This window comes from Rhipicephalus microplus, unplaced genomic scaffold (genome assembly GCF_043290135.1).
Source record: "Rhipicephalus microplus isolate Deutch F79 unplaced genomic scaffold, USDA_Rmic scaffold_18, whole genome shotgun sequence".
NCBI lineage: Eukaryota > Metazoa > Arthropoda > Arachnida > Ixodida > Ixodidae > Rhipicephalus > Rhipicephalus microplus.
This window is the reverse complement of record NW_027464591.1, coordinates 6,288,517-6,312,175: the sequence shown is the minus strand read 5'-3', so window position 1 is coordinate 6,312,175 and position 23,659 is coordinate 6,288,517. Positions and strand designations below refer to the sequence as shown.

The 23,659-nt window shown below is 48.5% G+C and overlaps 1 protein-coding gene across 2 annotated transcripts in view; it reads right to left on the bottom strand.

Moving 5' to 3' along the window:
* LOC142785105 (uncharacterized) overlaps positions 1-23,659 on the bottom strand; it is a 33,174-nt gene that overhangs the window by 5,371 nt on the left and 4,144 nt on the right. Inside the window, exons 3-4 of one of the 2 annotated variants that reach the window (XM_075883535.1) lie at positions 23,568-23,659; positions 1-23,343 (exon numbers count right to left, since the gene is read on the bottom strand). The exon at positions 1-23,343 is cut by the window's left edge and continues 5,371 nt beyond it. In XM_075883535.1, the coding sequence (XP_075739650.1) occupies positions 23,332-23,343; positions 23,568-23,659 (104 nt within the window). In that variant the 3' untranslated portion in view covers positions 1-23,331. The other variant, XM_075883534.1, reaches the window with a different exon arrangement.

Genomic DNA, 23,659 nt, shown 5'->3' with positions numbered 1-23,659 from the left:
TCCTATCTCCTTCTTTTTTCCGCTGCTTGCCTGTCTATTTCTTCATCTATTTTCCTTCTATTCTTTTTATCCCTCCTTCCCCCCCACCCCTATAAGGCACTGCGCCGTGTCGCCTGAAGGCAGACAGAAATTAGGTGCCTTTTTTCTCTTCCTTGTAACCACTACCACCACCATCACCACACCGTCGGTACGGATCCACAGAAGGGGCAGTAGGAGGGGTAGAGAGTCGGATGAAAGCGATTTAGCATATAAAGGCAAGGAAACGAATTGGTCTGTAGTTGCCGCCAAGCGACAGCATCTGCTCTGTTAAGTGAAGGATGAGGGGGAGGATACGTATAACGGCTCTGTCGATAGTACTGCAGTGTAGCGTTGTAGTTTAGTGGTTCTGTCGATGCGTCGTCTGGATTGGACAGCTCTTCCAATGGAGCCCGGCCGGTCAGCTCTCGGGCAACCGCATGAACGCGTTCATTACCATGGAGAGAGGCGTGTCCAGGAGTCCAGACGATACGCAAAGGACGTAATGCGGATGGTGATACAGAAGAGAGGATATTGTGTGTATGTGCAGCCACAAGTCCTTGAGCGAAAGCACGGCAAGCAGCTTGTGAATCTGTTACAATAGTGACAGGGGAGTTATGTGACAGTGTCGTAGCGTGAAAAATTGCCAGAGCGAGAGCTCCCTCCTCTGCCAGACCACTGTCTGAAGTGCGAAGTGTGGCAGACGCCACAAGGGCGTCTGTGTCATCTGTCACGGCTAAACACATGGCTGACTTCTCTGGGTAGCGTGCTGCATCAGTGTAAAGTACCTGTAAGTCTTATGTACCATCACCAAAGACTCGTGTCATAGCCTGAACTCGGGCACGTCGACGACCGGCGTGGCGGGAGGGATTCATATTGCGTGGAATCGGAGGCACTTTGATGAGTGCGCGGACAGTAGAAGCAAGTTTATGTCGCGGTACTTGTGCGGGTTTTTAAGGAATCGGGTAGCCAAGACGAGATAGGATGGCGCAGCCCTGACGGGTCTGCTTGAGCCGTTGGAGCTGACTGTTGTGCTGGGCCTCGATGAGTTCGGTTATGGTGTTGTGGACTCCTAATTGAAGGAGGCGTTGTGTAGATGCGTGTGGAGGCAAGCCGATAGCTGCCTTCACAGCTGTCCGTAGAAGGATGTCCATCTTTTTTATTTGAGCTAGAGAGAGATTGTGAAAGGGAAGATGATAGGTGAGCCGACTAACTATGAGTGCTTGTACTAAGCGGAGGACATCCTTCTCACAGAGGCCTCTCCTGCGATTGGTGATGCGTTGGATCATGTGTGTAATTTGAGTTATCTGCTGAGCCAGAAGGTGTGTAGTGTACGAGGCCTTGCCGTCGGACTGAAGGTAGAGGCCTAAAATGCGTATTCGTGGTACCAGAGGGATAGGATGGCCATCAAGAAACAGCGAAATGTCAGGAGAATCAGTTGTTTTGCGGCGCCGCTTGTATACCAATAACAACTCCGACTTATCCACTGAGCACGTAAGGCTGCCGGCAGCAGCATAGTCTTGCACCACAGACACAGCTTCCTGTAGGGCGTCCTGAATGGTTCCGTCTGATCCTTTGGTCGCCCAAATTGTAATGTCATCTGCATAGATGGCATGCTGGATGTTGGGAACCTGTTGTAATAGGGAAGGGAGTTTAGCCATAGCCACGTTGAACAAAGTGGGCGAGAGAACCGAGCCCTGTGGTGTTCCTCTGCCTGCGAGACGAATGACGTCCGAACGGAGGTCTCCAATCCCAATAGTGGCCGTGCGGTCAGAAAGAAAGGACCTGAAGTAATTGTAGATACGTGAGCCACACTGAGATGAAGCGAGATTGTCAAGAATAAGGTCGTGGGAGACGTTGTCAAAAGCAGCTAGGGCAAGGTTCTCACCAAATGGAAGCCTCGCCCGTTTCCGAAACCGAGTCCGGACGACTATGTAATAGTCGTAAAGCCACGAGAGTGCATCTCATTGCATGATGCTTTCTCAGAGAACTGGTATGGGACCGCGTTTAAGGCATACCGCGGGCCCGAGCGAGCTGACACGCTGACAGTTATTCCATCGAGAGAGCAAAATTTAATCGTGATTCACACCCCGGACTCTGACACGGCGGACAAAATCATCGGGGACTTCGCGGTAAACACCGAGCACAGACAGGTTCTGTCAACGGGTACCTGCGACAAGATGGTAGCAATGTCTGCCACGGAGTCATCGTAGTCCGCAACACAGATACGACGGAGACGCTCTGAGAGAGCGTACGCTGGAGGTCAGGCACCATCGTCAAGGTGCGTAAATTTGGCACATCGAACAAGGCGCGTGTAACCTTCGCCGGCAAGGAGAAGCCACGCTTCGTTCATGACGACACAATGCTGATCCCCGTCAAACCATACTACCGGACGATCCCGGGCTGCGGCAAGTGCGGTGTCGTCGGCCATCGGATGGACACTTGTCCCAACCCACGACCGGATACGTGTGACCTGGGTGGACAACAGGTTCCGCTTGTGGAGGAAGGGGTGCGGGCCCCTCATGAATGTGTACCCGTATGTTCTGTGTGCGGTGGAGCACACGCCACAAACTCTCGAGCATGTACGGCCAAGTACCGTAATTCCAAGGTGGCCGCACAACAAGGCGGATAGCCCAAAAGGGCGTCCAAGAAACGACGCAAAGATCAGACCCCCAGTGAGCCACCACGCCGGGAACTCGCCAAGACAGACAAGCCTGCTTCCCCTACTGGAGGAACCGGAAAGCAGCCGACGGCGCAACCATGCGGCGAAGCCGGGTCATGGGCCAACGCCGTCAAAAACGGAAACCAGGTGGGTGGTACGGGTATGGCTGCCTCCTCATCCCCCCCTATCATCCCCTCTTCATCACGTAACGCCGACAAAAATATTATTGCCAAGCTTCAGGCACAAATCGAAGCGTTACAAAAAAGACTAGCGGCAGCCGAGGCCAAACAGACCCACTAGTCTCCCCTCCTCCTCCCCCTGCAGTAGAGGTAATGGAGACTGAGACCGGGGCGGCGGCAACGGACGCGGTAACCGCACTCGAAGCTCGTGTGAACACCCTTGAGGTCCGTATGGACAGCCGTATAACTGTCCTCGAAACCCAAATCTCAGCGGCTGTAAATGCCACCATTGCTAAAATGACAGAAACCATCCCAACCCTGATAGCTTAACAAGTTGCGCGTTTCACCAAACGAGCCGGCCCAATTAAGAACGTGTCCGGCCGGTACCTCAAAACGCCTCGACGACAGATCGAATTTGAGGATGATGACAGCTGCTCCGTCTCCGGAATCGAAGACAACCCCCTCTCCGCGAGTGCTGGCTCGGGAGCACCGCCACCGCAATCGCTCGTTAACTCCACTGACCATGGTGGTACCCTTAGAATTCGGATGTCCCCACGATCCACTACGGCCACTCCCATCCAAATCACCCAGTGGAATTGTCGGGGCTTTAAGGCTCACACTAAGCGGGTCAACCTCCGGCTTTTCCTCGCAGCATTTCAAAACCTTCCTGCTGTGGTAGCCCTCCAGGAGCCAGGGAGTGCTGCCACACCCACAAACTATACTACGTTTCAGCAGGACCGTTTATCTTGTATCTGCGTGCACAAAAATTATACGGCCAACCTAGTTGATCTCGACCTTAAGCCAGCTTTCTCGTACGTGATGGTGACACTCCTTCCACTGCGTAAACAGGACCCGCCACTGCACGTGCTAAACATTTATTGCTCACCGAAACTAAGCAACATTACATTCGCAGACCTTTTTAGCCGCGCCTTAAAGGCTGCAGGCAGGGACCCTCCGGTGATCTGATTGTAATGCGCCCAGCACACTTTGGGGGTATGCACTTGAAGAGAAACGTGGACGTAAGTTGGCGGAACTTATATGCACGCTGGGCCTAACCCTTCACACCGACCCTGTCTACCCAACTCGCGTGGGTAACTCTGTGACCCGGGACACATGTCCGGACCTTACCCTCAGAAAAAACATCCAGTATGCGGATTGGGTCAACACTGAGGAGACCCTCGGCAGCGACCAATGCATACTCAACACCACCATTCGCACCTATCCTTTGGCAAGACCCTACGGAGAAGCAAAATCACCCGATTAGACGAAGTTTCGGCAAATATACGCCAACTCGACACCCATTGAGGAGCAAGGATACCATACTTGGTCCCAGCAACTGGTTTCCTCATTACGCTCCACAGAAACACAAATTAAACTCTCCGAGGTGACTGCGGCGGTGGATAACCACTTCCTTCATCTCTGGGAGGCCCGGCGCAGCCTCGTCCGCCGATGGCGCCGGCAAAAACACAACAGAAAGCTCAAAATTCACATCGCTGAGCTCACCCAGCGAGCAGCAAAGTACGCGGCCCAGCTCGCTGACTCTAACTGGGTGGACCGTTTCAACACGTCCGTTCGACAAGTGTCCAGCCGGAGTACCTGGCGCCTCTTCCGCGCCTTGATTGATCCGACCCAAACTCGAACAGAGACACAAAAGCATCTGCAACGAGCATTTCACAGCTTTGACGGAGACACAGCCAAATTGGCATGTAAACTCCGAGACCAATATCTATGCACACAGCAGGACTCCCGAGGGCCGGCGTACTCGTATGCAGGTACCGAGAACGCGGAGCTAGATCAACTGTTCCAGTTACACGACCTGAAGGCAGCCCTAGAAAAAATGAGGCGAGGAACGGCGCCGGGAAGGGATAAAATTACCGTGAAATTACTTGCCAATCTTCCTGACTCGGCCTACACCATGCTCCTTGCCTACATCAATTCCACTTGGATCGAGAAAACAAGCCTACCAATTGAGTGGAAGACCACCCTGGTCACCTTCATACCCAGAGCGGGCAAAGCCATTATTAACACGGACAACCTCCGCCCCATCTCCCTTACTTCTTGTGTGGGAAAATTAATGAAGACGATGGTGCGCGACAGGTTGTCCGCGTTCCTGGAGACCAAAAATGCATTTGCAGACACCATGTTCGGGTTCCACCCACACCGGTCCGCGCAGGATGTCTTGCTTCAGCTCTACCATGAGATCCTCGATCCAGTCGAGTATCCCCTGAATGACAAAGTTGTGCTCGCTTTGGATCTGAAGGAGGCCTTTGATAACGTGACCCACGAAATTATTCTAACACATCTCTCACAGGTGGATTGCGGCCAAAACACTTTCAACTATATTAAACAATTCCTCACTGACCGACAATCATACATTCGGATTCAGGACATTGAAACCGGCCCTTACCGATTAGGCACGAGAGGGGCTCCACAGGGAGCGGTCCTCTCGCCCCTCCTATTCGATGTGGCAATGATGAGACTTCCCGCTCAGCGGGCGAAAGTCGAAGGCATACAGCATGTGCTGTATGCCGACGACATCACCATATGGGCGTCACACGGCTCGGCAGGAGACAGAGAGGCAACCCTGCAGCAAGCGGCGGTTATCGTGGATGACTATGCCCGTCGCTGCGGCCTTCAGTGCTTCCCGTCCAAATCGGAATGCGTGCATATACGTATGCCCATCACCAAAGTGCACCACAAAAATCGACCTCTCCCTTCACAGTGGACCCATACCCGGACGCGATGAGATTAGAGTACTAGGGCTTTTTATACACAAAAATCACAGAGCAGACACAACATTGGCCAAATTGCGTAAGGTGGGGGACCAGGTGGGCCGGATGGTCCGCCGGGTTTCCAACAAGCGCGGGGGGTTACGATGCAAAGATGCCTTGCGGCTGGCGCATGCATTCGTGAAATCCTACGCAAATCCAACGAGAATGCACTCGAAGTCATTCTCCGCAAAATCTACAAGCGTGCCCTCGACCTTCCTGTCAGCACCTGTAACCGGCGCCTTTTGGGCTTGGGAATGCTGAACACCTTCAAGGAACTGAGAGAGGCACACTTGACACACCAATATACTAGACTCTCTAAAACACCGTCGGGTCGCCGCCTCCTTGACCGGCTACACATCAATCATTCAATACACACGGAAGAGCGCGTACGGATTCCAGAAGTTTGGCGATATTCCTTGCACTTGCGCCCTCTTCCGGCTAACATGACCCGAGACGACTACAGTGGCCGACGCCTCGCGCGGGCGGAAGCCTTGGCTCGACACTACTGCCACAAATTCGGAGTATTCTACGTGGGCGCCTCCGGCCCGAACCACGGTGGTTGGCACATGGCTGTGGTCGTCCACCAAAACACCGTTGTAAACAGACTCACATTCCGTGCACATTACATTACGCATGCGGAGGAGATCGCCATCGCACTAGCCGCCGCAGATCAGTACTCGAGGGTCATCATCACCGACTCAAGGGGTGCCTGTCGCAATATTGAACAGGAATACATCCCGTACCTTGCTTATAAAATTTTGCAGAACAGCAGCTACCTGGGTGCCCCCGCGCACCTAACGATCATATGGGCTCCGGAGTACACGGGCCTCGATGGTAATGAGACGGCCGATGCCGCCGCCCGCGCGCTTACTCTCTGGGCACCATCCTCGTCCCCTACCGATCCGGAACTCGAACCCAATCCCGCCTACACCTTTAAGGAGGTCACACAATTTTATCAATCCGGCCATAACGTCTATCCGAAACCATGTAAGGGCCTCACGAAGGCGAAGGAGCGAATCCTCCTTCGCCTTTATACCAAAACTCTATTGTGCCCGGCAATCATAAAACACTTTGACCCCGCTTGCACGGGGAAGTGCCCACATTGTGAGGAAAATTCCTCTGACATTTTCTACATGGTGTGGGCATGCCAAAAAAACCCGAACCTTACCCCACTACCCAACCCTTCGCGGGAGGACTGGGAGGCAGCCCTGCTCGGCTGCTCTGACCTGATGGCCCAACGAGCCTTGGTCGAGCGTGCCCGGGCCGCGGCCAACGCCAATGGGCTCCCGTAAGAGGGAGCCCACCTAGTGTTTGTACGGGGCGGACCCTTAAGGACCGTTCCCACCCTCGCGGTAAATAACATCTGTAAATAAATGTTTTTCAGCAGCAGCATTTCGCGCCGACGATGTTACTTATACAGCACCGCATTTGCTTCTCTTTGTTTCGGAGGGACGCCGTGTGCGCTCAAATGCGCATGCGTCAAAGCAATGCAGCGCGGCGCGCGCCTGCGAGTATACGGCATGCAGATCCACAATGAAGGTCAGTGGGCAGATTCACTGATCTCTGGCGCGACAAAATGAACGCCGGTGCGCACGCCCACCGGCTCACGTCGAAGTGTATTGGCACCTTGAGTGTGCCGTGTATAATGTTCTTACATAACACGTACGCGTCTCATGATTATCATGTTTGCACCCGTCACATACCTTCGTCCTCCATTAACGTGACATAATACCAAGTTTTGGCATATGTGAAGGTAGCGAAACGGCCACAAGCACATCATGAGTGTGGGAGGTAGACACGTTGTTATATGACATGCATGTCATGATCATCATGTTTGGACGTGTCATTTACCTATGTCGTCCGTTCGCGTCATGTAATACCGAATTTGGTACGTGTGAAGCTAGCGAAACGGCCGCGATCGCATCATGAGCATGGCATGTAATCATGTTGTTACATAACACGCGTGTCATGATTTTGATGTTGGGGTCTGTCACTTGTGTTCGCCATGCAGTCATGTCATACCATACCAGTTTTGCAACATATGTGAATGAAACCACCGCAAGATCAGCAAGACTATGACATGTAAATCATGACATTTGTGACATGCATGCCAAGATTTTCGTGTTATGACTAGTCAGTTATGTTTGTCATACAGTAATGTTATATCATACCAAGTTTGGTATCGATACCATAATCGAAACGGCCAGGAGAGCTAAAAGTCGTAGGTGTCTAGATAGATAGTGTTAAGGGCCGATGATTGATGGTATGTACGGCGGGTTTGTTTACGGTATCTGGCTCCCCGCTGTCGTCCGCATAGCCGATGGTCGCCAGTGAGGAGACGCGTTAAAAGAGACTGAACTAAAGTTTATATATATGATAGTTGAAAGATAGGAACTGTACAGGGATTCAGAAGATCCCGCATTGTGTACAACAGAGATTCAGTTCATGATTCAGCTCTGATTTACAAAATGCTTCGGCTTTTACAGCCCGCCGTTTCCTTACACGGAGGTGTGAAGAAGGTGGTGACTACTCTTGCCACAAGTCAGGTGACGCAGTCTCATTGATCCATCCACCAGAAAGGGTCCAGATATTGCACCACTCGGCTAGGCGAAAAGGTCTAATGGTAGCACGAGCGCACCACACATTGACGCACCCGGCCCACGCCTTGAAGGCACCGCAGGGCGATGAAGTAGAGTCTGCAGAGGTAAGGTCGAGCTCCTCTGGGGAGATGGCCGCTAACCCGAACATTAGCAGTGGTCCATGCTGCTTTTAGCTTCAGGCAGTCCAAACGCTCGATCCCTATAACGGCTCCTTCGACGTCTTCCCACGCTTTCGGGCTGTAGGTGCTTCGCAATGTCCTCGCGTATATGACAATAGCCGAGTCAAGAGGTTGTCTTAATGAGACCAGCGACAGTGGCGTCCCCCCCCCCCACGCTGTTCGAGCCCGTTCAACAAGAGGCTTGTCTCCCGAAGCTTTCGTGGAGACCCGCCTGCTACCTGGAACATCCACAGGACAGCGTCTTGCAACTGGGTGCTGATGGGGTTGAAAGCATCCCTAACAGACCGGCTTACGCACAATGGCGTCTGCCCAGATGAATTGCCGGGCCAAACGTAACAATAGATAGATAGATAGATAGATAGATAGATAGATAGATAGATAGATAGATAGATAGATAGATAGATAGATAGATAGATAGATAGATAGATAGATAGATACGCTCAAAGTCGGCGAAGTTCGCTAAGAAATGCTTCGCACTTAATAATTAACTTTTTAATTACGACAATAAAGTTGTGTTCTCCCTCGGAGAAGGTGTCCCTTCCCCCGAAAAAGGAACGCTGCTGCGCGTCGGCTCACATACGGCGTTCCTGAGATGACCGCTTCTTGAAATGATTTCGCCTGGAAATTCGGCCCAATGAAGGAGAATTCCGGCACTAGTGGATTTCTGAAGTTCAAGGGTCATCTGGATAATGACACCTCATCGGTGGGTGAATATTTTGTGGTGGTGGTGGTGCGAAAACTTCTTTTATTGGCCGGCAAATTAGTGGCCTGGGCTCAGGTCTTCCATGCCGAGACATCAAGGCCTAGCCTCTCCGCCGCTTCACGGGCCTGCTGGACTGCCCAGAGTTGGTGGGCGAGCTTGGAGCTCCGCAGAGCGGCTTCCCACCTTGTGAATCACGAGAACTTTTGTTTCCGACCATGCCAGCGGCACGCTAGCCCTAACGCCGCCCGGCGCGGCCCCAACTGTGTGAGGCGGGGAAGAGCGGTGCGCCCTGTAACATGGCATGAGCTATGCATGTCACCGTTGAAAATGAATACATCTCGCCGGAGGACTGTAGAGAAGATGCTGGATGGACTTCTGCCATCCACAAGAAAAAAAAGATTGGGAAATCAAGCATACAATGCGTCAATCTGCCAAACAACTCCGCCCTGCATGGAGGCCGGAGAAGTGAAGTCAGCGCCAAGAAGCGACTCGTGAAAGCTTCACGACTACGGCGGCTACCGGAAGAGCATATTAGGATTATCATCAGACCAAGAGGAAACTTGGACATAAAACTTGGCGACTCTAAAACTTCCAATGCTATAGCAGCAGTGAAGGGCCTTACAGCAAATGACATGGCAGATGACATTATATGCTCGAACGTTAAGCAAAATATAATGATCGCCAGCACGACCGATGAAAGAAATGCGAAAGCATATCCCAGAATAGAAGCCATTGCCATCGGCAAAGCCATGTATGAAGTAAGTGCACACATAGCCGCACCTAACAACACATTCAAGGGTGTGAATAGAGGCATCGACCCAGAACTGAGTCTGGATCAGCTTCGAGATCTCATAATACGCACAAGAAATCCAAGTGTATAGGATGTCAGAAGAATAAAATCCACGAGCTTGGTCATCATTCACTTTTATAGGCTTAAAGTGCCGGATTATGTCTAATGTGGTCCCAGTCTGATGAAATGCATGCTATAATGCAGGCAGGCGGATTGCTGTTATGCATGCGGGAGATTGGGCCACAAAGCAGACGTATGCCTCACACCTGGAAACGGCATATGCAGAGGCTTCGGCGCAGAGAACCCAGATGACACACACGTGTACACCCAAATGCGCGTTGTGCGGAGGGCCCCACCCGACTGCTGACAGAGCATGTAGAAGCCGATTCCACGTTCCATATGTTGTCAAACATAGAGGAAGACTACGAAGAACTCGGAACCACTCAAGCCCCATAGGAAGATTCACCAGCACCAAAATCAGCCCTCAGCAGAAAGTCAAGATCAAGAAGTCACACACCACAACCAGCCCGTAACCCATACACATCGGCAAAGCTAGAGGACTACACCGGAGCGGCGGAGACAAAACCCCGAGCCAAGTCTTGATCTGGAGCCGACCCTTATCGAAAGTATTTCACCATACCATATTCAAGTCCCGATCTAGGTCGAAAGGTGCATCGGTACACATCCAGCCACCCAAGCTTGGACTCTCCTGGGCAGACAGGGTCTGTGGAAAGAGTATCTAGGCTGATGGAGCTCAACCGAATCCAGGAGGCATAACCGAATCTTAAAGGAAAATGGAGGAGTGGCACGTTCACGTGAGTACCGGGTCCCGTGAGCACATCCCAGAGCACAATTATGAGATAGAAAGACTTAAAAGTGACAATGCAGAGCTCAGGGCAATGAATCAAAATATGCTAAGAGAATTAACCGAAATCCGGAAGTGACTTAGTGAGGAAACGCAATCAGAAAGCATCGATAAGGAAATACCTATCCCCGCACTTGCTGGAGACGCAGTTGTTTCAGCAAAGTGGAGAGCAGTTAAAGGTAGACTAAAGAGCAGTGAAGCACAGGTAGAGGAAATGGAACAATCGTCGTCAACTTTCTCAGAAAACATGAAAACGATTGTGCACAGCATCACACAACTCACCAGTGCCATAGAACAAATTCAAGCGACATTTAATGACCTCAAGGAGGGCCTCAGAGCCTTCAAAGGAAGAATCAAGACCCTAGAAATGATTACCATGGCTATGAACACTTGAGAGCAACGCGGGCGCCCCTGCTCCGACCAGCCATTCTCACCCCCGAAACAGGGGATACAGTGCCCAATATGGCGCACACTGAAAAAGAGTTCAAAATCTGGCAATGAAATTGTCAGAGCTACAATAACGAACAAGCCACTGTCAAACAATACTTGCGCACATCCGTTTACAAGCCGGATATAATAGCACTGAAAGAACCGCGAACGGTCACGTTACACTCACGGGCTACAAGGCGATAAAGTCCCAATCTATTGACAGGGGCATGTGCACTCTAGTCAAAAAGAAACACACATATATTACGCATGACCTAGAACTCAGCACAAAATACTTGGAGCACCTCTTGGTAGTCATACCAACATGGAAGAATCAAAGGAGGAACAGCCTCTTTATTCTTAACGTTTACAGCAACCCTAGACATGAGTCGCACTTCCGCGAACTGCTTGGAAAAACAACCAGTATAGCTGGTAGCAGTCCATTAATTATTGCCGGTTTAACGCACGACATCAGCTATGGGGCTATATTACAACGCAGCTCAAGGGAAGAGATCTGTGAAAACATGCAAACGAACTCTACCTAACGCTAATAACCGACAAAGCATGTCCAACTATAATTGGCAACTCAGTCTGCAGAAACATTACACCAGACTTTACGTTCACCAAAAAATATAGAGAAGGTTTAGTGGATAACTGCAGGAATGGAATTAGGTAGCGACTATTATGTACTGGAGATCACCACGAAAGTCGCCTCGCTAGAAGGAAAGTATTCTCACTTGTTAAGTGTTTCGCAGACCCCGATCCTCTAGACAAGGCGTTGGCATCCCACAAAACGTTAATGAATTAACCATTCAAATTAGAGATGACGTAAACACAACTTTGAAGAAAATTATTACTGACATAAATACTGAGGTTATGGACGCCAAACTAGCGCACATGGTCGAGAAAACGCAGAATATAACGCTGGATTGGAACAAACGCCGATTAAACAGGAATCCAAGGAAACGGATTGCCAGCTTAAACAGAGATATTGAGCAATATTGCTCATACCTAAATCAACAACAATGGAATGAGTTTTGGGAAAGAATTGACGGACAACTTCGAAACGGGAAAGCATGGAAATTAGTCAAACACCTTGACGAAGAGAATACTAGGACTAATCAAAGACACAACTTTGTAGGGTCATACATATTGCTCTGAAAAGCAAGGACATGGGAACGGCCATGGAAGAACTGATCCTAAAATATCTCCCATTGAACAAGGGTGAAATAAGCAACTGTACAATTACATACAAAGGTACGCTACAGCCAGATTTATACAAGCCTTTCACGACCAGAAATGTAGGAAGAGTATGAAATGATTTAAACAGAAGATCCGCCTCAGGTCCAGATGGTGTAACAAACAAAGCACTTAGAAACCTAGATAAACCCTCCATCGAGCTGCTAACAGAGTTCATCAATGAGGCATGGACTACTGGCACAGTGCCAGAGGAGTGGAAAGCATCACAGGCTATCTTAACCCCAAAGCCAGAAAAACCACCGACCTTAGATAACCTGCGACCGATTTCTCTTAGATCGTCCATAGGTAAGGTAGCTGAACACGCTATTCTAAACAGGCTGAAAAACCATTTAGAGGATAAGCAAATATACACGCCCAATATGATTGGCTTTAGACCAGCCCTGTTCACCCAGGATGCTATGATGCAGCTCAAGCATCACACACTGGACGGACACTCCAGAACCACTAAAGCCATCCTAGGACTTGGAAAAAAGCTTTTGATAACGTCAAACATGAATACATTTTGTCCACAATCGTGCACTTGGGACTTGGGGAGAGGCTATACGAATATGTAAAGTCTTTCCTTCGGAACTGTACTGCGAAGCTTAGAGTGGGAGACAATGAAACGAAATTGCTACAACTCGGATATAAAGGCACTCCACAAGGTTCCGTTCTTTCTCCAGTACTCTTTAACGTATGCATGATAGGTCTCTCCAGAGCTTTGAATAAGATGGATAATATTGAACACACTGTTTAAGGTGACGATCTCACCATCTGGTACTTACACGGAAGCGTGTCAAATACAGGATCCATTAGATTAAGCAGTCAGGATGGTGGAGAAATACCTAAATCCCAGGAGGCTAAGATGCTCCTCACACAAATCGGAGCTACTATTATACCGGAAGGAAAAGGGGGGAAGACCAAAAGGTTGGCAACCACTGTCCGAATGCAAGATCAAATTATGCACCACCAATGGGGACAAAATCCCCAGAGTGGATGAGATTGGAGTCCTGCAATATTTTATCGATGCTAAAGGAGGGAAGAACAGTGCGCTTAAACAGATCATGCTCAAAACCGAGAACGCGTACAGAATAATCAAAAGACTTGCAGGAAAACATAGAGAGATGAAGGAAGACAATCTCCTCCGGCTTGTCAACTGCTTCGTCCACAGTCATGTAGGGTCAGTGGCAATGTATAATTGGTCGCAAAACTAAGCACAAAAGTTGTATGCTGCTATCAGCAAAGTAGTCAACAAAGCGCTTGGCCTAGCCATGAGCACTAGTACAAGCAGCCTGTAAGACCTAGGCATTCACGATACCCTAACTGAAATAGCGGAAGCCAAAGAACGTCACAGCTAATGCGACATTCCTCAACTAAAACAGGCAAGGACATTCTTGATAAAATTAAGATCAATAGCAACTGAAAGCTACATTGAATCACAGAAACAGATTATAACTTATATAGTGGTTGCTCTGCTACTTAGAAACATGCACCCTACCTATAATCATGGAAGTGGGATGGCTCGCGCTAAAGCTTTGATTCAGAGACTAGACAGAGCAGGGAAAGGTGCCTGCTTTGTAGGTGCTGCAGATTACAGGGGCCTGCCCTGCTACTCTGCAATCGTAGTCAATCACGAAGAGGACTGCAGAAACGGTGCATCAATTAACACCAATAAACCCGAGATTGTGGAGCAAGAAGCGATAGCCATGGCATTGACGAACAATAATTGCACAGAAATTTATTGTGACTCCAGGCAGGGAATCACTGCTTTTAGCAGGCGAAGGGTTGCTCCGCACGCGGTCAGAGTGGTCAGTACAATAAAAATCATATATATTTAGTACATTTACTGGTTCTCCGGACACATAGGTGGGAGACTCGCTCGCTGGATTCCGTGCCAACCGGTTGTGCCCTCGTGATCTCCGGCGTCAGCGTAGCTCTGGCCGACTGGGCTCGCCCTACGTCATCTCCTGACGCCGATCTCCGACGACAGCGTAGCTCTGACCTACTGGACTTGCTCTACGCCATCTCCTGACGCCGACAAAAACTCTCGCAAGTGGTGCCCCATCCTCGGACTCCTGTGACCGTGTTTCCATCTTTCCTATCTCTCCTATCCTTCGATATGTCCTCGCTCGTTGTCCCAGCGCAACTCTCTCTCTCTCTCTCTCTGTCGATACCTTTAGTCCTATCCTTTTAATCCTCCTCCCCCCCATCCCTTGTGAGCTACTGTTGAGGTGTCGCACCATGATGCAGACAGTTACGGGGCTCACTTTTCTTTTCCCTCTTATAAACATAAACACTTCCCCCATAGGTGGAATCGAAGGCCTATACGAGTCCATCCAAACGAGTCGGCCAACAGCGTTGCCCGCGATCTCACCGACCAGCATGCTTTTACAAATGGCCCCGACTCCACTGGATTGATTCCACTGCACAAACATAAACTCACCATATATAATGAAATTGCTAAACACTTCCATCTGGGCAGAAAAATTTATTCGCACCCACCCAGAATGTTAAACACAGAGCACAAGCCATAACACTTAGACAACTACAAACAAAATCGTACTATTCACCAGTTAAAATGAGTGAGTGGTATGGAGTGAAAGAAACAGAAATTACATGCAAAGCCTGCAAAAAAAATGCATGTACATTGGGCCAGCACATTCCCTGGGAGTGTGGTTCACTGGGGCCCGGTATTAGGCGTGAACGCTTCGAAAGGCTCATCAGATCACCAGCTTACGACAATCAAATCCTGGCAGTCCAGTACACCCATGAAAGGGCCAGGAGGCTCGACTTCCCTGTTCCGTCATGAGAATAGCCAGGTTGACGCATTCGCGTCATGTACATGATAGAAAAATATGGTTTAAAAAAGGAAAAAAGAAGTTCTTTCTCTTCTCGATGTGCTGAGCTCGTTCCAGGACCCGTAGTTTTGATGTCACTGTCCGTAGTGGAGAGCAGGGCATGCGTTGGCGGCATTTAAAAGACACGATTCAAGGTTTTTGCATTCATCGGCTTGTTTGCTTAAAGAACAAAATGTAAACTTAATATATTGCTTTGCAGTACTTTTTATTGGGTTGGTTTAAATAAGCCCATTCGGATAGACAAAACAACTCCGCGGTATAACCAGATCGACTAATGAGGCTTTCGAGGATGACCTAGAGCTAAAATTGTGTGGGTAAGTGTTGTTGTATTAGACGAAGTACATTAGTGCTTCGCAGTGTGTAAGTAACTTTGTTTTCTTCAGTCTATACGCTCTCCCGTAGTAGAGTACCCAGTACTCTAAATCGTTTTCCTCTTTTTATAATCACAGTAATATAAAAAAAATGTGAGACTCAGCGCTCCCATAGTAGAGTACGAAGTACTCTAAATCGTTACCACTTTTAAGTGCGAAGCATTTCTTAGCGACCTTCGGCGACTTTGAGTTTATCTATCTATCTATCTATCTATCTATCTATCTATCTATCTATCTATCTATCTATCTATCTATCTATCTATCTATCTATCTATCTATCTATCTATCTATCTATCTATCTATCTATCTATCTATCTAGCCGCCTACGACTTTTAGCTCTCGTGGCCATTTCGATAATGGTATCGATACCAAACTTGGTATGGCATAACATAATTGTATGAAGGACATATTTGACTATTCATAACATGAAAATCACGACATGTATGTCATGAATGTCATGATTTGTATTTCATGGTCCTGCAACTCTTGCAGTGGTTTCATTCGCATGGCATGTTGCAAAACTGGTATGGTATGACATGATTGCATGCCGAACACAAGCGACCGACATTAACATGAAAATAATGACATGCGTGTCATGTAACAACATGACTACATGCCACGCTCATGATGCGCTCGCGGCCGTTTCGCTAGCGTCACATATACCAAATTTGGTATTACGGTACGTGAATGGACGACGAAGGTATGATAGTGGTCTAAACATGGTAAACATAAGATGCGTGTCATGTAACAACATGACTACATGCTACCCTCATGATGCGCTCGCGGCCGTTTCGCTAGCTTCACATGTGCCAAACTCAGTATTACGTGACGCGAAAGGACGACACAGGTAAATGACACAATCAAACATGATGATCATGACATGCTTGTCATGTAACAACATGAATACCTACAACACTCATGATGCGCTCGCGGCCATTTCGCTGGCTTCATATATGCCAAATCTTGTATTTTGGACGTCAATGGATGACGAAGGTATATGTGACTGGTGCAAACATAATAATCATGAGATGCGTGTCATGTGAGAACATGACTACATACCACAGTCAAGACACAAATGCATTTCGACGTGACGTGGTGTGCGTGCTCGCCCGCGTTCATTTCGACGCGTCACGCCGGCGTTGCGATGCGAGGTGGCGGTCCTGCCATATACTCGCAGGCGCGCACCGGGCTGCGTTGCTTTGACGCATTCGCGTTTCAGCACGTACGGCGTCCCTCCGTCACGAAAAGAGGGATAGGCAGTGTTGTCTGGGTAACGCATCGGCTCGATATGCAGCTTGTCGCATTTTGCGCCGGTTGCCATCGGGCCGCGCCGACGGACGCTGGTCGCGCCGGTCGCGCCTAGCGTCAGACTGTAGAGTGCCCGCCTTTTGCTAACGTAGCTTCGCTGTGCCCAGCGTGCGTGCGCGTCAACGCTACATAGTATATTGGAAGATCTCACTGTACGTGGGATCTGCCAATTTTTTTTAAAACACAGTATCGTCGAATATCTTTTTTTTTTCTTCCTGACGCACCGGCTGCAGGCACCTATAATGTGCCGAAGTAGTTAGTACACTAAAACGAACTTTCACGGCAACTCCGCACATTGGACCATAAGCAGAAGTTCCGCTTAAGTTTTACAGAGCTTCTAGTGGCTTTAAAAAATTATGGAGCAACTCCCTGAAAGAAACCCTAATGGGATGCGAAGCAGCAGTGATGCGCATGGCTTTGAACCCGGTTGAAACAGGCGTCGACGCGGGTGCTCGAAGAACGGCTTGAAGCGAAACTCGGTGTAGCATTTACTCGTGTTAACGTTTGTTTGAAACGCATAGATGGGAGGCGGATCGGGTTTCGTTCAAGTTTTACCCCAGATAAATGAGCCGAAAGAGTAGACATATCTAGTTGCGCATCCGCAGCAGCCGTACGGACGTTGCCTGCAAGCCATTCGCAATGGGAGGCTGCGTCCGTATAGTGCCTAGAATATACAGGGTGTCTCAGGTAACTTTAGCCAGAGTTTAAAAATATGTCGGAACACGTAATTACGACGCGACCAAATGCATGTTGCTCACCGTTGCCTGGAGTTAGACTATTTTTCGTGTTCTCAAATAGTGTTTAATTAGATCTGTTTATTACCTACCTTTTCAAGAAACGAAGATAGGTAAGAAATTTCAATGAGAAAGTTGTAGATCGGTTTGCAAAAACTCCAAATGGACAGTTTCGAACTTTATATCTGTTGGGTATTAGTGTTTTTCTGCTAATTACAAATGCCCGCGAAATAAAAAAAAATACCACGTGACAAACCCGCTCGTGCGTCAGTGCGCACGATGATTCTAGTGATCCCTAACGTTTCGCGTACGAACTGCACGCTTTCCTCGCACCGGTTCATGACAGCGATAAGCAGTCACAGCGGTTATCGTTTTTGGGGCCGATAGCAAAACGTGTTCACCGTAAAGCCACCGCCATTGTTGCGGCCCTGCCGAGACACCACTATGGGGCAAACGCTATGGTCGTTCGTACGCGGAACGTTAGGGAGCACTAGAATCATTGTGCGTACAGGTGCACGAGAAGGTTTGTCATGTGGTATTTTTTTGTATTTCGCGGGCATTTGTAATTAGCAGAAAAACACTAATACACAACAGATATAAAGTTCAAAACTGTCTAATCGGATGTTTTGCAAACCGATGTACAACTTTTTCAGTGAAACTTTTTTTATCTATCTTCGTTTCTTCAAAAGTTAGTTAAATAAACATATTGTTACGGGAGGGCACAGAGAGAAACGAGGTTACAGTTGTGATATATTTGCACGACGCCAAGCCTAAGCCCAGATGGCAAGCAAGAGCATGCCCCACATCCCAGAATCACGTCGTCTTTCTCGCTGTCTGTCTTGCTTCTTCAGCGTGATGTAGTCTTGTAACATGACCCCCGAGTGCAGAAGCACCGTCTCGGTGCTTTCTATGGCGTTGCGGAGTGGTAGAGTTTACGTCGGGAGACATGAGCAATGTCTGTAGACAATGGAGCGGAGGGAGATGACGACTTCAGCGGGGCTATCTCGTAGATAACGTCGGTCACCTGGCGCAAGACGTGGTAAGGCGCTGAGTATACCCGGGAAGCAGCTTCTCAGAGAGACCAACATGCCGAGTCGGGGTCCACAACAGCACAAGAGAACCCGGGGCGAAGGAGACGTCGTGATGATGTGCATCGTAACGTTGCTTCTGTTGCTCTTGCGGTGCTAAGAGGCGCTTCCGAGCGACTTCTCCCATAGTATATTGTACATATCGTCGAACATTTGTTCTAAACGCAACCTGGACGGCTTACTCTTGTCCCATAGCGGGGTGTGTGTACATCGAGCTGTTAACCATTTCCTCCAAACATGTGAGGGGTACACACAGTGAGGGACAACTAATGGCTGTTGTTGATCTCGCGGTTTCTCGATCGAAAAATACAGCGAAGCCGACGTGTGGCCGAATATGAAAGTCAACAGCCTGAAATGCGTGAGAAGTGCTTGACGTCACTTAAATAAGCAATTTCAGTTGCACGGGGCACCAATGCGAATTCTCTGTCTGTGACAGTGATGTTTGCGGCAGCTTGCGTCTTTTCTTAGGTTGTAATCGCCTGTACCCAGTAGCACAGTGGTGTTACAGTCAGCTTGAAAATGGCACTGTCAGTCGTCTCTGTTTAAATAATGCAATAACATTACTTGCTTATTGCGCCCCCCCCCCCCCCCCGCTGTCGCCAGAAAAGTTTTGGCAGAAAATCGGGTCATACATTACGTCATGTTCGAGGGCGTGCACGTCATAGTTCTAAGAGTTAGAATGCAGAATGCTGGCAGGCGATGATGGCTAGATGGCGCCCTATAGTGCTGACAATGCTAGAATTAGTGTATATGTTCCCTGAAGAGAAACATTAACTCTCCCCTAAGGGAGCACATACACATACGTGAGCGCATGCAAGATTCACTTTGAGGGAGAAGGGGATGAAGGTGTACGGAGCATTCGTGTGAGCGCCTTCTCAAATCAATCTATGGAGGAGAGTGGGTGCACCCCTCTCTCAGGTGACTAGGGAGAACGGCCATCCCCCTCTCCCCCCCCCCCACGTGCGCACGTCTATGAATATACAGTTAACTCTAGCTGAGAGGGAGACTGTCGATCTGCAGCGAGGCAACAATAATCTGGACTATAGAGAAGTCTAACTTTTTAATCTATATACCTGTAACGATTAACCGCTCGCCGACGTGCGTTTACTTTTTTGTCAATTAATCTGCGCTTTCGGCAGGCGCTTCCGATTAAACAAAGAAATGAAGAGGCGGCAGGGTCAAGCGTCGATTTCCAACTCAAGTTTGTGTACGAACTTGCATATATATAAGCAATGACGTAAGTGCGATATGACTGGTCGCGAATCCGCTGGGTAATGAAAGCAGGCAGTGGCAATTAAACTTTTGTTTACCAAGTTAAAGCATCAATGATTAGCGAACAGCATAGTATATTGCGCGAGTAAGACCGACAGCGTGTCTGCTAAAAGGTATCGATTCTCGGGATAGAAGAAAAATAAGGAAAATATGGTTCTTTCCCAGGTTCATGGTTTAGTTCCAAATCCTGCACTTAAAGGAACCGAGGGTTAATTTTTGTGGTGCCTAATTTATTTTGGCGCTACGGAAAGCTCAATGGGGAGAGCGTCTAACCACAGAATGATAACGTGGAAAACGCCGCGAAATATTTGTAATCATAATTTTTCTATGTGTGGCAAATATGAAGTCTTACACGCAAGTGACAACACTTGCTGCTAACGGTGACCACGAGAGCGGTCCGCATTCGAGCACGGTGGTTCGCTGCACATGCCTGCACTCTGTGTGCATGCGCCACGGCATGACATGTTCCACTGGCTACCGCTAAAGCTGCGTTGATTGTCAGCGTGCGAAACTGTACCTCGTAGTAGCACAAACTAAGAGCAGGGATAGATAATAACAGCTTGCATACCCTAATTATGGCGCAAGTGACAGCATCAGTGTACGTGAAGTGATCGGCTACAAAATACAGCTTTAAAAGGACGCTAAAGGCAACTAAGAATTTATGTGAGAGTGAAAGCTCAATATATGACAACATCTAAAACGGCAATATTATCAACAGCAGTGCCCTACTTGCCGAAAAGTTATTGTATATGTACAAGAATACATGTGCCACAGTCGGACATTCTCAATATGATACCGATGACGTCAGGCGAACCGCCTACAGTTAATCACTAGTAATCAATTCAGCTGCACTAAAACAGAGCCTTCCGTGCATCAAGAGACGCAACAAAATGCTGCTTGTTCGTTTCTGTTTGTTTCATGGAAAAAAGAACCGCCGGACGTTACTGTGAAAAATGGCGCGAGTGCTTCAAAAGTTTAATTTACGCGTGGTTACAGTGGAGATGTCGTTCCATCTAGCGGGGCCCAGTGAACTAAAACACGTCTGCAATCTCGGAGCCAATGGCAGGAATTTGGTCAATGGCCGTTGTTGTTGCTGTGGCTCTCGCTGCTTTCGTTCTGTCTACTAGTGTCGGCGACCGCGCAGTAAAGTCGGGCAACGTTGTGCACGGCAACAGTGACGTGAGTCGCACCACTTCTTGAGGCGGATCATTTGAAGAGTGCTAACCTCATGCGGGCCACTTAAAAGTAATTGTATTTCAAAATAAGCTTTTTCTTTGCAGAAGCACTACGAGCTTCCTGAACCGCCATTTCAACAATCAACGTCGACATTATAGTTGCTTTTAGTGTCCCTTTAAGGCTATTTTGTTAGGATACTGCCAGTTTTGTGTCACTTTTAAACACTTCTTTATAAGCCTTACTCGCAACACGAAAAGGCGGATGGAATCTGTCACTACATTTAACGCTCTTTTCATTTAACCAAAATCAAACCCCACGTTCTGGCCACTTGTTGGTCCCTTTATTGTGTAGCAGCTCCACTTGCGCGAAACATGAGAAAGTGTGCAGCACGGGCAGCCGGGCGATTCCTTTGTCAATCGCGCGCTTGCTGAGGTGGTGGCGCCACTTCCTCCACAGCGCTCAAGTTACTTTTTATATGCGCCATGCAGGACAGCTTGATGCTTCTAAGGTTTTTTTTTCATGATTTTTTTATTCTCGGTTATTTCTGCAGTTTATACTATTTTAGACAATGCCAGCGTCTCCTGCTGTGGTTTTCAGCATTGTTTGCCAATAGCGTCACCAGAGATTTTGTGGGGGGAATGGTCAATCTATAGAGTTTTCTAAAATAATCACCGAGGACTCTGGCACTAACTTTCTTGTTGGCGCTGTGATTGTTCAGTGACCATGGGAATGATGGGTAGTACACGGATTTGCCTAGTCTTCGTTTTTGCGGGCCTCGAATCGCACTTGTAGCTACGTTCATTGTTGTGTTTCAGTTGCTATGTTTCAGTTTTGTTTCGGAGGAAAAAAAAATAGCCCTTTTGAGCTTTGTGACTCTATATGAAATGGTAAGGCTAAAAAATTATAATGGTGAAGCGTAACCACTGAACATTTGCTGATTTTTGTTTCGTGCCAAAACAGCTTCAAGCCACGCGAAGCCAAATGAAGCCAGAAGTACGAAGGTTAGACAAATCCGTGTACTACCATCATTCCCAAGCTCACTGAAGCGCGGTGCGTTGCAAATCCCATAGACGCTAGCGTCAGAGTTCCCTCTAGGATATAAATAGGAAACTCCGTGGGTCTTATGCATATTCTTTAGGCACATTCGTGCGCGAGTTTGTACTTGTGCATTCATATATACATAGGCGAAATGAAAAAGAAAATTGAGGCGAGACGAATTTCTCTGCCCCCCTTTGGCTAAACCAGTGTTGTTAGCTTTTTTTATGCCTGTATTGGCCACTGCGTGACAATGCGGCATGTAACAGTGGATAGACGACAAGCCGAGCCTAAAGAGTGCTATGTGCTCCTTGTGGGCCCAAACATGGGTTCGGGATCAGTCTTGAGAGCAGGCAGAAGTGCCTTTTGTAGCAGGGTTGGAGCATCCAGAAAGACGTCCCTGGGAGCAGGTGAAAGTACCCTTTATAGCAGGGTTGGAACATCCAGAAAGACATATTTGAGAGCAGTCCTGGGAGCAGGAATAGGTGCCTTTTGTAACAGGTTTGAAGCATCCAGAAAGACGTTTGGGAGCAGTCCTGGGAGCAGGCGACAGTACCTTTTGCAGCAGGGTTGGCATCCAGAAAGGCGTATTCGGGAGCAGTACTGGAAGCAAGCGAAGTGCCTTTTATAGCAGCGTTTGAGCATCGATAAAGAGGTATGGAAGCAGCCCTGAGAGCAAGCGAATGTACATTTTGTAGCAAGGTTGGAGCATCCAGAGAGACGTATTTGGGAGCATTCCTGAGTGCATTCGAAAGTGCTTTTTGTAGCAGGGCTGAAGCATCCAGAAAGATGTTTGGGAGAGACCTTGGAGCAGGCGAAAGTACCTTTTATAGCAGGTTTGAAACATCCACAAAGACTTACTTGGGAGCAGTCCTGGAAGCAGGCAGAAGTGCCTTTTGTAGCAGGGTTGGAGCATCCAGGAAGACGTTTAAAAGCAGTCCTGGGAGCAGGCGAAAGTACCTTTTGTAGCAGGTTTCACCCAGAAATAAGTCATTGGGAACAGTTCAGGAAGCAGGCGGAAGTGCCTTTTGTAGCAGGGTTGGAGCATCCAGGAAGACGTTTAGAAGCAGTTCTGGGAGCAGACAAAAGTACCTTTTGTAGCAGGTTTCACCCAGAAATTTAAGAAGTCATTGGGAACAGTTCTGGGAGTAGGCGGAAGTGCCTTTTGTAGCAGCGTTGGAGCATCCATAAAGATGTTTGGGAGCAGTCTTGAGAGTAGGCAGAAGGGCCTTTTGTATCAGCGTTGGAACATTCATAAGGACGTTTGGGAGCAGTTCAGTGAAAAGGCGAAAATACCTTTTCTAGCAGGTTTGGATCATCCAACAAGACGTATTTGGGGGCAGTCCTGGGAGCAGGCTGGAATGCCTTCTCTAGCAGGGTTGGAACGT